The following is a 16,805-nucleotide window of genomic DNA, read 5'->3' as shown; positions in this document are numbered from 1 at the left end:
TCACTTAAATTTTGCTTGTCCTACAGATTTCGGACTTGCCAGCCCCATAATCATGTGAGTTAATTCCTTAAAATAAATATCGCCCCCACCCTTCTCTCTTTCCACATATACATATATTTATGTATATGTGGAAAGAGAGGAGAGGGAGAGGTAGAGGGAGAGGAAGAGGGAGAGGGAGAGGGAGAGGGAGAGGGAGAGGGAGAGGGAGAGGGAGAGGGAGAGGGAGAGGGAGAGGGAGGGGAGAAAGAGGAGGAGGAGGAGGAGAAAGAGGAAGAGAGAGAGAGAGAGAGAGAGAGAGAGAGAGAGAGAGAGAGAGAGAGAGAGAGAGAGAGAGAGGAGAGAGAGAGAGAGGGAGGAGAGGAGAGGGAGAGGGAGAGGGAGAGGGAGAGGGAGAGGGAGAGGGAGAGGGAGAGGGAGAGGGAGAGGGAGGGGAGGGGAGGGGAGAAAGAGGAGGAGGAGGAGGAGAAAGAGGAGGAGGAGGAGGAGGAGGAGGAAGAGAGAGAGAGAGAGAGAGAGAGAGAGAGAGAGAGAGAGAGAGAGAGAGAGAGAGAGAGAAATGGTTTCTCTGGAGAACCCTAATACATTCTACACTTTGGATGGCCCCCTCTCTCTTTTCACCTGTCCAGTCCAGCTCACCTCTCAACACCTGGTTTAACCACATCTCCAGGAAGCTCCCCGGACACCTCAGCAACCTTATACTCACAGTCTTTTCCACGCCTGGCGATTTCATGTTCCTTTGAGAACTCTCTTCAATTCCTGATGTAAAATCTAACCACTATGGCTGTTGGCTCACCAGGGAAAGGTAGAGGGTCTTACATTTTGCAATCCTACTGGCATGTAGTGTCTGACACACTGTAAACTTTTTATCATTTAGGTTTTTTAAGTTTCATCCTTCATATGTTCAGATAAATTTGATTTAATATCATAGATCCCAAAATTGATTTTTTTTTTTTTACCTAGCCCTTATGTGTATTTAAACTGATTTTAAATACATCAGTGATTCCTCATAGACTGGCCTTTTGTTCTGAGAAGGCTGTTGAGTTCACTGAAGTCTGAGGGAGATGGCACCGTGTGAAGGGCTGATGCCTTCTCGGGACACACATCTACCTGGAAGGTCGCAGGATGCTCTCACGTGAGACATAACAAAGAGGCCCTTTTCCATCTACAGAGGAAGACAAACTAACCCCCATGGTCTCATGCAAAAGGTGTGCCTCAGGTGGTCTGGCCCTGAGTGTGGGCAGGATGCACCTCTGACCAAGCCTCTCTGTGCATGGGATGTAGCAGGGGAGGCAGCCACACAGGTGAGGAGCTGGTACCAGCAGGAGCTGGCACCAGACGAGTGGAAGAATCCCAGGAAAGCTGGAGAGGGTCACACACTGCAGGCAAACTTACCTCTCTCTGACCCATCTCTGGTGCCCCCTACGATGGTGCCCCAAATTCTGCACTCATATTCAGTAGTTAAGTCCATGGTGAGGCTGGCATTGAAACCTTTGTGGGAGGCCTATCTTAAAAGCAACGTAAGTAGCCGAAACCGGTTTTGCTCAGTGGATAGAGTGTCGGCCTGCAGACTGAAAGGTCCCAGGTTCGATTCTGGTCAAGGGCATGCACATTGGTTGCGGGCACATCCCCAGTAGGAGGTGTGCAGGAGGCAACTGATCAATGTTTCTAGCTCTCTATCCCTCTCTCTTCCTCTCTGTAAAAAAATCAATAAAATACATTAAAAAAAAAAAAAAGAAAAGAAAAAGGAACGTAACTATGCCATGTACGTGCTTCCTGCTTCATGTTTCTAGGGCATCTGTGCTTCAGGAAGCTGCTGCCTGCACCGGGGATGCCCCAGACTGACAGAGCTTCCCATGTCACCGGCCCACAAGAGACTCCAGGGCCACCACGCCGTCACTCACCACCAGCCAGCCGGTCCTCAGGAAAAGGACGACCCCAAAAATGTTGATCATGCAGGACGTGAACACGCCATCCCAGGTCCCGAACAGCACGGGCTCCCATACGAACAGCTGCACCTTCCACCAGGGCTCGGGCTGGGCCAGGACCCCCTGGAACAGAGCACAGAGTCAGCTCAGCACCTGGGAGGACCAGGGAGGGGAAGGGCAAGAAGGGAAGTAGATCAGAATCTTGAAGGCTGAGTTTGCAAAGGGTCCCTGTTCTCTCCTCACGGCAGCGATTCCCGTACCATGCGGAGCAGAGACTAGTGGTTCAGCAAACACGGTCCCTTTCCTTCTGGCCACTCCGCAGAGAGGTGTGGCCTGTGACTGAGTTTGGCCCCGGGAATGCAGGTCACTTCTAGGTGAGAGGGACGTGGTTCCCGCTCAGAGTGGTCATGAGCTCTGGGTAACGGCCCTGTCCCTTACAGCCCTCCAGTCCCAGGACAGCAGCCGCCGGCACCTCCTAATCTTTGGCCTTACTTCACATCTTTTGCTCCTCTGGTCCTCCTAACACCTCTGTGATGAATTCTGTGTATCAAATTCCCTGTTTAAAATACCTAGAGTTGCCGAAACCAGTTTGGCTCAGTGGACAGAGTGTCAGCCTGCGGGCTGAAGGGTCCCAGGTTTGATTCCGGTCAAGGGCATGTACCTTGGTTGTGGGCACATCCCCAGTGGGAGTGTGCAAGAGGCAGCTAATCGATGATTCTCTCTCATCGATGTTTCTAACTCTCTATCCCTCTCCCTTCTTCTCTGTAAAAAATCAATAAAATATATATACATTTTTTTTTAACTAAAACACCTTGAGTGATTTCTGTATTCCTAACTGAATAGGCTTCTAATACGGCATCCTATGGGCAGTTGTCTAGGATCAGAGGCTGATAAGAAGTTGAACAGTCCCCTTCCTCATTTCTCCAATTCAAAAATAATGAAGGCACTTGCGGAACACTCAAATGGAAAACTCTACTAGGAAGACTAAACCTTGTGGAAATACTAAAATGACCTTAAAACCAGGAGCAACTCATGCCACGAACTGCTCCCACAGCGGCTTTGTGATTAAATCAGACGTGAGCGGAGTCCTCCGACACCCTCCACGACAGTGACTCTCCCCGGGAAAGCCGGGAACCACTGTGAAGCCGTGTGCAGGGCGTCTCCCTGCTGTGTGCCTGCGACCCATCAGCACAGCGAAAGGGCAGGGACATCGAAGGTCGGAGTCACAGCTTGGAGTGGCTGAGAACAATGGCTGTGTGTGATCCAGGCCAGAGCCGGGCAGCTATCCTCGGTCAAAACCAAAGGAGGGGATCCCAGCTCCCCGTTCCTCGTCATATCCACACGCTCCCCGGCCAAGGAACCCTCAGGAGGTCACGGAAGCCACAGGACCGGAGGGGCCAGGGGCCTCCTGGACAGCCCGCCCACCCCGACCCCAGCTGGAGCTCCTTCCATCTGTGTGCACTGCTGCTCCTCGTTCCGTCTCTCACAAACCACCGAAGACGAATCTCCCGAGAGCCAGTCAATGTGAGCGCAGTCATCGGGACTCCAACCCAGGACCCTGCCAACCCGTGCGTGTCCTTGAACAAGCGGTGCTGGTACCGAGGGACCTGTGTGCTGAATGCAGGATTGTTTCCCAGGATCCTGATCTCAGGATTCAGGACGCGGTCCAACTTCCTGTCTCTGCGTGTGCTCCGCTTCCCACCCGCGGCTCATTACAGGCCCGCTCCTTAGTAGACACAGTAATGACAACGGCAACGCCCGGCCACAGAGAGTCCGCATTGAGAGTGCTCTCAGCTTCCACATCCATCCCTCCTTTGATCCTAACCACACCCTGGAGGGAGGCCGCAGGGAGAACAGCCGGCAGTTCTTATAACCAAGGAAAGAGCGTCTGCGAGAGGAGACGCCATTGCCCAGACCACAGTGGCTATGGATCCCCCGGTCCACACGGTAAGAGCTGGACTCGGCCCACAGGTCACTTGCCTCCTTCTCTCCTAAATTGTGATCTTTCCGATTTCAGTGTCTAATATCCTAGAATTGGCTTAATTGTGAATACATATGCCTGATCCCTAAATCTCCCATTGTTATTCCTCTTTCATACCAGCCTTTGCATTTCCACTCGTAAGGCTGTTTTGCTTATGTGTTTGTATACCTACAGTCATTTGAAAAGCCCTGGCCAGCATGTTCAGTGGTTAGAGCTTTGGCCTGGGCACCAGAAGGTCTTGGGTTCAATTCCTGGTCAAGGGCACGTATCTGGGTTACAGATTCGATCCCCAACCGGGGTCGGGTATGTGTGGGAGGCAACCAATCGATGTGTCTCTCTCACTCTCCCCCCTTCCCGCTCCCTTCCATACTCTCTAGAAATCAATGGAAAAAATATCCTCACTCCTTGGGTGAGAATTTAAAAGAAAATGTTGTGTGAAAAGCTTTTCAGCTCCTAGATCTCACTGGACTAAATCAGCCTTACAGGTGTTTCGCAGACGAATAAGGTAGAAGCTGTAGGAGACGCTTTACACTGAGGAGGAAAGTGCAAATGGTGTGAATTGGTGGCTCGGCTAGGACAGCTTCCTGTGAGATGTGTCGGGAGTGTGCCTACTCTTTCTAACCAAGTGACAGAAGTGTCCCCATAGCCTGCTCATCAGATGCACAGGAGCTGGAGTTTGACACCAAGATTTCAATCGTGATTTTCTTAGAGAGAGATACTGGTACCAGCCCACAGAGAGAGGGATGGTGTGTACATGGGAGGGCAGGGGAGAGAAAGAGAGAGAAGAAAGAAAAGTTCAAAAAAGGGGCAGGCTGAGACAGAAAAGCCAAATAGGTGCCTGGTTGGCGTGGCTCAGTGGGTGAACGTCGACCTATGAACCAGGAGGTCACTGTTGGATTCCCAGTTAGGGAACAAGTCCAGGTTTCAGTCTCGATCCCCAGTATGGGGGCGGGGGGGGGGGGGGGGGGGGAGTCGCGCGCATGCAGGAGGCAACAGGTCAATGATTCTCTGATCATTGATGTTTCTATCCCTTTCTCCCTCTCCATTCCTCTCTGAAATCAATGAAAAATAAATATATATTTTTTAAATATGCCATATAGGTAACACAGTGACACCCAGGGATATCTCCCAGCCTCCCCCCACCCCACCTCCCAATAGAAGCAGTGCCTCCAGATGTCAACATGGAAGCCCCAGCTTGGATGCCCATTCATGTCATCTCTCCCTTCTCCACCATGTCCTCCAGCCTCACCACTGCGGGATGCCCCCAAGTTGACCTGTTAGGGGAGCACTATCTAACCAGCTCAAACCAGCTACCTTGCATAGTGCCCACGTGGGCCATGTGAGGTATGATCCTGACACCAATTCTGATGCGTGGGGCTGCGGTCGGTGTCAGAATCGTACCTCTGCAAGCAATTCTCTGGCACCAGTCAGATGTCCTGCAATTCAACTCCATTCTGCCTCTCTCCGCAGTGATGGTGGCAGATCCCACCGGCGAAGGGCTCAGTCCTACAAGACGGCATCTGACCTCCTTCCAGCTGCCAGGTGCACGTCCAGTTGTCACCGGGGCTTCTGACCCCCAGGAGAATGATCAGAGGAACCCCAGAACCCCTCTTTGGATTCAACTAATTTGTGAGAGGGACTCAGAATTCACAGAAACATTTTATTTACTAGATCGCCAGTTGATTATAAACGGGTGTAACTCAGGAACCACCAGATGGAAGAGAGGCACAGGGCAGGGTACAAGGAAAGAATATGGGGCTCCCACACCCTCTGAGCCAACACTCTCCCCATCTCCACGCGTTCACCAACCCGGACGCTCTCCAACCCTCTCCTTTTGAGTCTTTATGGAGGCCTCATTACATACATGTGATTGATAAAATCACTGGCCATTGGTGATCGGTTCAACCTCCAGCCCGTCACCCTCCCCTAAAAGTTCCAACCCTCTCATGCCGTGGTTGGCTCCCTGGCCTCCATCCAGCCTCCATCCGTGGGTGTTTTCTGAAAGTCACCTCATTAACATCAACCAACTTGTAGTGGGAAGGGGTTTGTTATAAATATCAAGACGCCTTTGTCACTCTTAACTCCTAGAAAGTTCCAAGGGTTTGAGGAGCTCTGTGCCAGGAATGGGGATGAAAATCTAGCATGTAGCTCTTGTTAAAAATCACAGTATCACAACTCGCTGGTCCACAGGTCACTCCCACTCTGCCCTGCCAGCTCTCTCCAGCGCCGGCTAGCTCCTGCTCAGACAGGCTGAGGGCAGAGCCAAGGGCTGCACAGACTCCCACACCCTACAGGACAGAAGATCAGCTGTACCACACACACACAGGACTCCAGCCCAGGCCCTCCTCTGTTGGGGGGGTGAGGAGCCCCCTCTCACCTGAGCATGCCCTCCCCCATACCCAAGGCTCACGAACCCTCCTCCCTTTGCATCTCTTCCCAGTAATTTCCGTCCCCCAGGGCAGGAGGGTGGGGCAGTGGAGTGACAGTGGGTGATAGCCAGCCAGTTCTAGGCAGTCTTGGTAAGACCTAGCGGGGAGGTCTGGTTCCTACGTGAATAACAAGTCCCATCGACATTCTGTGGCACAGACATAGCAGGTTGCAGGCAAAGAGGAGGGAGCAGGATGTGTGCTGGGCCTGTTTGTCTCCTGCTGGCGTGCAGGGGTGGGGATGAAGATGAAGGAGAGCGGGGAGCAAAGGGGCCCCTCAGATTGTACACCACACAAATGCTCAAGCGTCAGGCACCTCTCTTCCCTGGCAGGGACGAGCCTGGCAGGCTCCAGGGCACGGGGCCTTGGAGCCAGACGGTGATCAGACCTCCATGCTGCTCAGGCCAGCAGTTCCTTCCCGAGCTCCCAGCGCAAGAGCCAGGCCCGCCCTCTGCGCCAGGGGCCTGCCCCCCCACCCTGGAAACGCCATGGCTGCCTGGGGGAGTTCTAGTTCAGAGGCAGAAGTCTTCTTCCTGTGAACAGGGAACCTCTGCACTGAGTAGGGCATCTAGAAAGTTCCCTAAAGGGGGAAACTGCACCTGAAAGGCGAGCTGGGCTGAGTGAGAGGACAGCTCCACCGCGCACAGTGGGAGCGCGCACCGCCACCTCCGCCGCCCTGCCCGGCGCAGGGAGCAGGTCTGGGATGGGAGGTGACACCTGCCTGTATCTTGGCAGCCGAAGGGAAAGAAACCAGGGGAGGAACCGTGCTGCTGCCCACTGGGGTCAGCACTGGGTCAAAGAAGGACCGGCTGGCCCCTCCGCCCCAGCACACCTGTGGGACCTGCTGGGCCTGCGGAGAGCCGCTGTGTGATCATCCATGGCCCATCCCAGGTCACCCAGGCTGCGCGGAGCGGCTCCCATGGCAGTGTGGGCCCCGCAGGCCTCCCCTCAGTGCGGAGCAGACTGCCACACAGCCACCGGGAGGCCTCCACGTGCAGGTGAGAAGGTGACCGCGAAAGCTTTGTAAGCGTCAAGCACAAGAGGTGATTTTCAGTGTGAGAGCGGCTGTCTTCAGGGAAGTTGGGAGGAAGAGGAAGAAAAGAGGTCTTACTGGGGATGCACTTCTATGTCCCCGATGACCTGTCCTCACGTTCGAGGTGAGTCGCTGCTCTCGAGCGCGGTCCTGAGAGCTGCCTCTCCAGCTCCTGCCAGTCCCAGCCTCTCTGGGTTGTCCTCGGGGCTCAGCTGAGGTGTCCCAGGGGCTCAGCTGGAGCGGCCTAGGGGCTCTAGAACAATGTCCAGGGAGCGTCCTGCACCCCCTAGGGTGGAGACTCCTCAGCTCTGCGGAGGAGGAGCGGGGACCTATCGGGAGTGTCAAAGTCTGACTCCCCTGGGTTCCAACCTGGGCAGCACCCTCGGTCAATATTGATTTAGTCCTTCCCAGAAACAGGAGCTCTCCGTGCAGTGTGGGTGTCTCCGCCACAAAACATGTTTGAAAGCCAGTGCCTTACAGACAGCGCCTTCAAACAGCGCCTACAGTCAGCGCCTACAGGGCCTGCAGGGCTGACCGGGGTGCTCCATGCCGTTCATCCTAATCCTCGTACAAGGCAGGGAGCCGCCCAGACAGCCTGGTCCCATGCCGCACAGCCCCAGGAGTGGTAAGACCCTCCGACGCCGTGAACACATGGATGCTGATGGGAAATCCCTGCTTGAGTCCTGCCTCCCCGGACCACACTCCACCTCCTTCCTCACTCTGCTCTTCAGAACTCAGAGCTGTGATCGGGACAGCTGATAACACCCCCAAAATGACAAAATCCCACAGCAGCGATGCCTCTGCTGCCTGAACAAGAGCTTGGACTGTGTGCTCTCAGTCTAAAAGCAAAAATGCTGCCGAAACCAGTTTGGCTCAGTGGATAGAGCGTCGGCCTGCGGACTGAAAGGTCCCAGGTTCGATTCCGGTCAAGGGCATGTACCTTGGTTGGGAGCACATCCCCAGTGGGAGGTGTGCAGGAGGCAGCTGATGGATGACTCTCTCTCTCATCGATATTTCTAACTCTCTATCCCTCTCTCTTCCTCTCTGTAAAAAAACAATAAAATATATTTAAAAAATAAAATAAAATAAAATAAAATAAAAGCAAAAATGCCGACAAGCTAATATAAATTCCAGGCAGAAATTTTGCGTTTTTGCAGGGGTGGAAGTTACCAATTCAGAAGCTCTGATCTGTGAGTTACCAGATCGAGCAAATAAGAAAATACAGGATGAACAAAAGTAGGTTTATCATTGTTCATATGGAAAATAATACAATAATAAGAATAAACGGTTTTGCATACTCACAACTGTAGACCTACTTTTGCCCACTCCTTTATACTGAACAGGATTCAGATTTCTCTCTGGTGGAGAAGGGAGGTACAACTAAGGAAAGGGAAAAGGATAGAAGGATAAACCCTGGGTGATGAACTGGAATGAGGGATAGTTTGCACTTACAGTTTTTAATACATATAGCAAGATATAGAGCTAAATACATACGTGTGTATTTATGTTCTTCTCTGTCCACTTAACGCAAGCATATCAAACTTGGGGCTGCATGCCTCAACCTGCCAGCCATGAGTTTGACACGCTTGACTTAAGGGGTCTGTCTGTAAGACACCCCAGTAGCAATAAGCATGCCTAGCACTTTCCTAGCTTCCAAATCACCATGAAAATGATAGAAAATGTGTTTTTAAACGTGTGGAGCTATAATTATAACTAGAAAGGAAAAAAAACAGGTGCTCCCAGCAGATCAGACATTTGGATAAATTCATGCAAATGGGCTTAGAAGCGGGGGAGAGAGGAGAGAACACAACTGTACAAGAATAAACTGGGTCCCAGGGCAGCTGAGAGAAGGACTGTCTCCCAAGGCACCAGAGAAGCTCCCAGGTCAGAGCCAGCGAGTCCCAGCTGACACCAGTCAAGGCGCCATCACTGGGTGTGACGTCATTGGGAAGGCTTGATCATGCATACACGGCACCTCTGGAGCAACAGATGGGGAGGAGGGGGTTGACAAAAGGGCCTGTGTGACTGCCAAGTTCCTACATTTTACACTGAAGTGGAAAATATTAGCTCTAAATAAACTTAAAAGTTTAAAATGTATATTTAATCCCTAGAGCAGCCATTCTTAAACTTTTGGCCTCAAGACCCCTTTACAGTCTTAAGAATTATTGCCGAAACCGGTTTGGCTCAGTGGTAGAGCGTCGGTCTGCGGACTGAAAGGTCCCAGGTTCAATTCCGGTCAGGGGCATGTACCTTGGTTGCGGGCACATCCCCAGTAGGGAGTGTTCAAGAGGCAGCTGGTCGATGTTTCTAGCTCTCTATCTCTCTCTCTTCCTCTCTGTAAAAAATCAATAAAATATATATATTTTTTAAAGAATTATTGAGGAACTCAAAGCTTTTGCTTATGTGTGTTATACTTATCAATATTTATCATTCTGGAAGTTTAAAAGGAGATATTTAAAAATACATATTAATCATTTAAGCATAACAATGAGCCCATTATCAATTAAAAGAAGTGACGTATTTCTATGAAAAAGAATTACTTTCCAAAACAAACATGTTTAGTGGAAACAGAGGCCTTATTATACATTTTGCAAGTCTTTTTAATGTCTGGCCTGATAGAAGACAACTGATTCTCATATCTATTTCAGCATCCAGTCTATTGTAAAATATTGTTTTTTAAGTACAGGGAACTGGCCTCCCACACTTCTATAGTAAAAAAATGAAAGAGTAATTTACTACCACTGATCCATATATGAAAAAAATTATTATCACCCAAAAGATAACAGGATCACACACACACACACACACAAAATAGCATAAGGTAGAAGAAACAGCAGCAGCTGCATCAGAACTATAAGAATTAAAGGAAACCTGGTCAATGTGGCTCAGTGGGTGAGCATCGATCTATGAACCAGAAGGTCACGGTTCGATTCCTGGGCAAGGCGCATGCCTGGGTTTTGGCCTCTCTCCCGAATGTGGGGCATGCAGGAGGCTGATTCTCTCTCATCATTGATGTTTCTTTCTCGCTCTCCTTCTGCCTTCCTCTCTGAAATAAAAAAAATAAATAAAATAAATAATTTAATTTTTTTAAATATATTTTATTGATTTTTTACAGAGAGAAAGGGAGAGGGATAGAGAGTTAGAAACATCAATCAGCTGCCTCCTGCACACCCCCTACTGGGGATGTGCCTGAAACCAAGGTACATGCCCAGGAATTAAACCTGGGACCCTTGAGTCTGCAGACCAACGCTCTATCCACTGAGCCAAACTGGTTTTGGAGAAAATATATTTTTAATTAAAATAAGAATTAAAGGAAACTTGAAAGACATTAAGATCCTGTTGCTCAGAAGCAGCAAAGCTTTAACGATGTAAGATTATGTTTTCTTCTCCATGAGTCCAATGATGTCACCTGGTTATTCATTTATACATACACACTATTCATAGATTTAAAATTTTATAACCAACTATAACCAATGTGAAAATGTTCATTATAATTCAGAAAAATATGTAAATTTCATAAACCTTGACAATCCTATCTAATAAAGGAGTGGTATGCAAATTGACTGTCACTCCAACACACAAGATGGCTGCCCCATGTGGATACAAGATGGCCACCACAAGATGGCTGGCAGGGGAGGGCAGTTGTGGGCAATCAAGCCAGCAGGGGAGGGCAGTTGGGAGTGACCAGGCCTGCAAGGGAGGGTAGTTGAGGATGATCAGGCCTGCAGGAAAGGGCAGTTAGGGGTGACTCGGCCGGCAGAGGAGAGTAATTGGAGGCGACCAGGCCTGCAGGGGAAGGCAGTTGGGGGTGACCAGGCCTGCAGGGAAGGGCAGTTAAGGGTGACTAGGCCTGAAGGGGAAGGTAGTTGAGGGAGACCAGGCCTGCAGGGGAGGACAGTTAGGAGCGACCAGGCCTGCAGGGGAGGGCAGTTAGGGGTGACCAGGCCTGCAGGGAAGGGCAGTTGAGGGTGACCAGGCCTGCAGGGGGGGACAGTTAGGAGCGACCAGGCCTGCAGGGGAGGGCAGTTAGGAATGACTAGGTCTGCAGAAAATGGGAGTTGGGGTGACCAGGCCTATAGGGGAGGACAGTTAGGAGCAACCAGGCTGACAGGGGAGGGCAGTTGAGGGCAACCAGGCTAGCAGGGGAGGGCAATTAGGGGCAATTGGGCCAGCAGAGGAGCAGTTAGGCATCGATCAGGCTGGCAGGGGAGTGGTTTGGGTGATCAGGCTGGCAGGCAGGTGAGCAGTTGGGAGCAACAGTCCTGGATTATGAGAGGGATGTACAACTGCCCGCTTAGGCCTGATCCCACCAGGATCGGGCCTTAACGGGCAGTTAGACATCCCTCAAGGGGTCCCAGGTCCCAGGGTGCAGGCTGGGCTGAGGGACACACACACACACACACACACACACACACACACACACACCTGCATGAATTTCATGCACCAGGCCTCAAGTGTAAAAATAATAATCCAACTAATAGAAAATTAGAAATGAAGTGAGGAAAATGGAATAAAGAGTAGATATGTCAAAAGTCCTCTTTCTTCATATCAGGAAGCAATTAACAAACTGATAATAAGTTGGTGATTTGGTCAAGAAATTGAGGTATAAATATATTATTTAAAGTTATAACGATAACCACAAAGGAAAACAAAAAGCAAAACCATTCGCAGTGACTGTCTCTGGGGAATGGAGGTAAAGAGAGAGGAAGAAAGCTTTTCACTTTATGTCATTCTCTAGTGTTTGAACTTTTTTTTTTACTGCATGCACGTGGCACTTTTTTTTAAAATCCTCACCCAGGGAGTGAGGATGTTTTTGTTGTTGTTGTTAATTCTCACCCAAGGATTTTTCCCCACTAATTTTTAGAGAGAGTGGAAGAGAGGGGAAACAGAGAAAGAGAAACATCAACGTGAGAGAGACACACCAATTGGTTGCCTCTCGCAAACACCCGGAATGGGGCAGGGATCAGACTTTGACCAGGAATCAAGTCTGTGACCCTCTGGTGTGCAGACCAATGCTCTAACCACTGAACACACTGGCCAAGACACATGATAGTTCTGTAATTAAAATACTAACTTCTTTTTATTTTAAGAGAATTTTTAAATCATCACATTATTAGAAACATTTTTAAAACAGAATGCTGATCTAGAGTTAATAATCTTGTTCATAACTTCATTTGAGCAGTGTCTGAATTCACCAAAAGGTGTCTGTGATTTAAATCACACTTAAATGCATTAGATAAACAAGAAACTTAAAGGTTGCAAAGACTTTTATAAAGTTAATGTCTGTCCTTAACATTTGTGTCTGTTTTTATGTTAGAATTTGTTTTGGCTTTGTGTTGTTCTTTCCTGAAAATTGCCTAAAATAAAAAGGAAAAGTTACTCAAGATTTGTCATGGCTTTCTGTTTTAAGTTAAATTCATGTTAGAGCATGATATTTTTAGCGCAGGGAGGGCGGCCTCGGGGTGGTGCACCGGGGAGCACCGAGTTCCGTAAGTGCTGGCAGGAAGTGTGAGTGTGACTTACACGCTCTCTGCACATCGGGGGAAGAACACTGAAGAATTTTTTATACAGAGACCAGTGGGTTTTACTCCACTTCTCTTTTTTTTTCACGCCTGTTCCTGTGAAGAAGCTAACACCCAAACACCAAACACAAACAATGGAAGTGTCAGCAGGAACCTCCTCCTGAGACTGGTGACTGCCAAGCAGGACCCTGTTAGAAACGCATCAAAGCCGGACGAGGTGCTGCCTCCAAAGACTCCCCAGGCCACGTTGCTCTAAAGCACACCACAGTCCCTTTGATTCAGGTTTTGAAACTCAGAAGGAAAAGGAACATTTTTAAGAATCAGATTATATTATACTTGGTAATAACTTAAGAGCAAAAAGAGCCACTGAATTGAATTATACTCAGGAATGTGTGCTTCTTTAAAACTGATCCCAATTATTTAACATTGTTCTATGAATACTGAACTATCTAGTATTTAAACTGCATTTAAACTGTGATCCTTGCCCTGGCCAGGTAGCTCAAATGGTGAGAGTGTTATCCAATACGCCAAGGTTGTGGGTTTGATCCCCGGTCAGGGCCCATATCAAAATCAGTCAATGAATGCATAAATAAGTGAAACAACAAACCAATCTTTCTCTCTCTCTCTCAGATTAATAAATAAGAAAAAGGTGGGAGAGGGTAGGAGGGTATAAATGATGATGGAAGGAGATGTGAACACACAGTATAGTGTAAAGATGATGTATAATTTTATTAAGCAGTATCACCCCAATAAATTCAATAAAAATAAATAAATAAATAAATAAATAAATAAATAAATAAATATTAAACTTTTACCCTGAAGAGATATATTTGGGTCAGAGAAAATATAACATGAATGAAAAAATAAGCTAAAACTCAGCTGTCGCCCCTATAGAAAGTCAGGGTGTTCCATCAGGCCCGACCAAAGTCTAAGCACCCCCTAGTGGCACCTCACTCAAATTACAAGAATAGTACTTCAGAGTCATTAAGATTCTCCTTGCAAACAACTCAAACTATTGAATGATGGCAAGGACTGTATTTTTTCTATATCTGGTCATGGGTGAAATGTACCCTATGGTTGTAAGATGTTTTAAAGTCACCTAATCCATTCACTTACAGCTACATTAAATGTATTAATCATTTTATTTTTTAAATCGTCTGATGGTATAACACATTAAGAAATCTTGCTGGCTAAAGAGATTGGCGCTCTCAGAGTTAACCAATTCTTAGAGACAGTGAAGGGCTAACCAAGACCATGCTTGTTATATACAAACTAAATTCAAACTATACCCCAAACCACCCCCTTTTATGTAACTCTCACACACCAGGGCGAAATCATCTCAGGGCCATACACCAGGCAACTAGAAACCACCTCTTTACCCCAATGCCTGCCAGAGCTATTCAGACTAGCCAATCCTAACCTGCCCTGCCTTCCCCAGTACAGGCTCCAGCCAGGCTCTCCCCTCACCCCCGCCTCTGCCCCCACACCAGACCTGATGCTTCCCCACTGGCCCTGTGCAACAAGGCATTCCCCCCTTCTCTCGAGAGACTAAGCAGGAAACTCTTTCAATGGCATTGACCTCTCCACCCATCACTCAGTCTCCTCCATAAAGGAAGATGCTGTGGGCACAAGTGAGCCTGGGTCCCCCTAACTCATTTCAGGAAAGGATCCCTTTTGTTCCAGGCTCGGGGACACCTTCAACCAGGAAAAGGTCTCCATTCCGCTTTTTACGAACATGCACCCTTTTCGGCCCAGTGGTAATTTTGGGGGCTGCCCTCCCAAGCGAGGTCACACACAGGGCTGCAGAATGGAAAGGGGGAAAGAGAAAGGGTGGCAGTGCCCACAGGAGAGCCTCGGACTCAACTGAATCCTGAGAACAATTTCTGTCTTCTCTTCTCCCCTGGGTTCGGGGGCAGGGTCTCTTCTCCCACCACCTCCTAAAGTTCCTCCTAACGTTGGTGGTTTTCACAGTGAAGCGAAGAGCTTGAGCCGTGAGACCTTGCACTTGCATCGGGTCCCTCCCGAGGGTTATACCTAAAATTGTATTTGTAATTTGTAATGTTTTTACTAAAGACATTCCCTAAAAATCGTATAAGCTTCATGTACTAACAAAAAAAAAAATGGGATGGGTCATGGCTCCCGATGTGAGCCCCTCTTTTCCTCCCAGCCATCCTGGGCTCCCGTTTCTTTATCTGTAAAAGGAGGGGCTAACAAGACAGTCTCAGGTTCCCTTTTCTTTTCTCCTCAGGTGCATTCACTTCTCTACACACTAATGAAGCAATCTCGCATGTGGCTGCTAAGGCTCACTTTGCATGTTGGTTTTTTAAAGACACTAAAACAGTCCTGGAAAATGCATAGCGAAAACAAGTCAATTTTTAACTGTACACTGACTTAATAAGGATGCAGAAAATAAGACTTTAGATTCGGTGCTTGTCCCTGCCAATCACTGCACCGAGAGGACTGTGATGGGCATGGCGTGTCAGGAAGATTAAGCTGGCAGGAGAAAGTGGGTCGCCTGAGACAGGGAGATGGCAAGTAGACATACTGTGTGAGACCTGACGTCCAGCAGGATCAAGTGCTCTGAGCTTTAGGAAGAGTGAGAAGATTCAGCTCAGCTTACTTTTTGAGTGACTATTTTGCCAGGATCTCTAGCTACTGCCGGAAATATTAAAATTGAAATCTCTTAATTGCTATGGAATAAGGATTACCTTCAACTAACCTGAAGGTTTTGTCTTCCTTCTTTTGGCTTGGATGGTCTTCAGAGAAACTGTGCTTGCAATGAAGCCTGATCCCAATGCTCAAATTTACATGATGACCTAAAGATTGGATGCGTTAAGATCAACCCAGAGCTGTATTATGGGGTCATGGGTCATGGGCTTGGTTTCAGTCATGGGCTCTGTCACTGTTTACATATGTCTTTGGGCAACTCATTCTGCACCTCTGGGCTCGTTTCCTGACATGCTGGGCCAGGGGCCTGGGCCAGAGGAGCGGTAAGGACCCCTCTGTCTCTGAACAAGTTCATTCCTCTCTCCCTCTCGTGCCCATGCCACTTTCCTATTCCCCAGTGCCCCACAACTCGACCAGGCTGTCTCTCACTCTCACCACACCCAGGGAACCTCGGTAAGCCACTGAGTTAAGGAGGAGACAGCAGGGAAAGGGCAAAGGAGGAGAAGAAAGAAAGGAAAGGGGAGGCAGGGAGTCAGGCAATGCTGGGGACAGGGTCAGAGATGGTCACAGCCCGGAAGCCATCTGGACACACCCTCTCCCACACGTGGTCCAGATGCCATGCGCCTGATGGAGAGCCCACACCCTGGGTCTGCGTCCAGCTTTTCTCCAGGTGATTAGCTCAGCCCAGCCAGACGTTAGCCCGCAGGCTTCCTAGAAAAGAGTCCTCACGGACCGACTTCTGCTGGAGCTCGTCTCTGGAAGAAAGCTGGATGAAGGAGGAAGACTACAACGAGTCACTCGTACTAACTAATCTGCAGTGTTTGGTGACTTGTTCTCATCCCATAACATGACACAGTTTCTCTGAAGACTATCCAAGCCAAAAGAAGGAAGACAAGCTGAAACCGGTTTGGCTCAGTGGATAGAGCGTTGGCCTGCGGACTGAGAGGTCCCGGGTTTGATTCTGGTCAAGGGCATGTACCTTGGTTGCGGCACATCCCCAGTGGGGGGTGTGCAGGAGGCAACTGATCAATGATTCTCTCTCATTGATGTTTCTAACTCTCTATTCTTCTCTCTTCCTCTCTGTAAAAAATCAGTAAAATGTATTAAAAAAAAAAAAAAGAAGGAAGACAAAACCTTCAGGTTAGTTGGAGGTAATCCTTATTCCACAGCAATTAAGAGATTTCAATTTTAATATCTTCAGCAGTAGCTAGAGATCCTGGAAAAAATAGGCACTCAAAAAATAAGCTGAGC

The 16,805-nt window shown here is 48.8% G+C and overlaps 1 protein-coding gene across 1 annotated transcript in view; it reads right to left on the bottom strand.

Moving 5' to 3' along the window:
• SLC12A8 (solute carrier family 12 member 8) overlaps positions 1–16,805 on the bottom strand; it is a 146,649-nt gene that overhangs the window by 122,030 nt on the left and 7,814 nt on the right. Inside the window, exon 2 of the mRNA XM_084871629.1 lies at positions 1,902–2,048. Within this exon, the coding sequence (XP_084727755.1) occupies positions 1,902–2,048 (147 nt within the window). The remainder of the gene's footprint in view (positions 1–1,901; positions 2,049–16,805) is intronic.

The sequence above is a fragment of the Pipistrellus hanaki genome, assembly GCF_964339955.1.
Source record: "Pipistrellus hanaki genome assembly, chromosome: 2".
Taxonomy (NCBI): Eukaryota; Metazoa; Chordata; class Mammalia; order Chiroptera; family Vespertilionidae; genus Pipistrellus; species Pipistrellus hanaki.
Note: the sequence above shows the minus strand (reverse complement) of the source record. Positions and strands in the feature narration are given on the sequence as shown.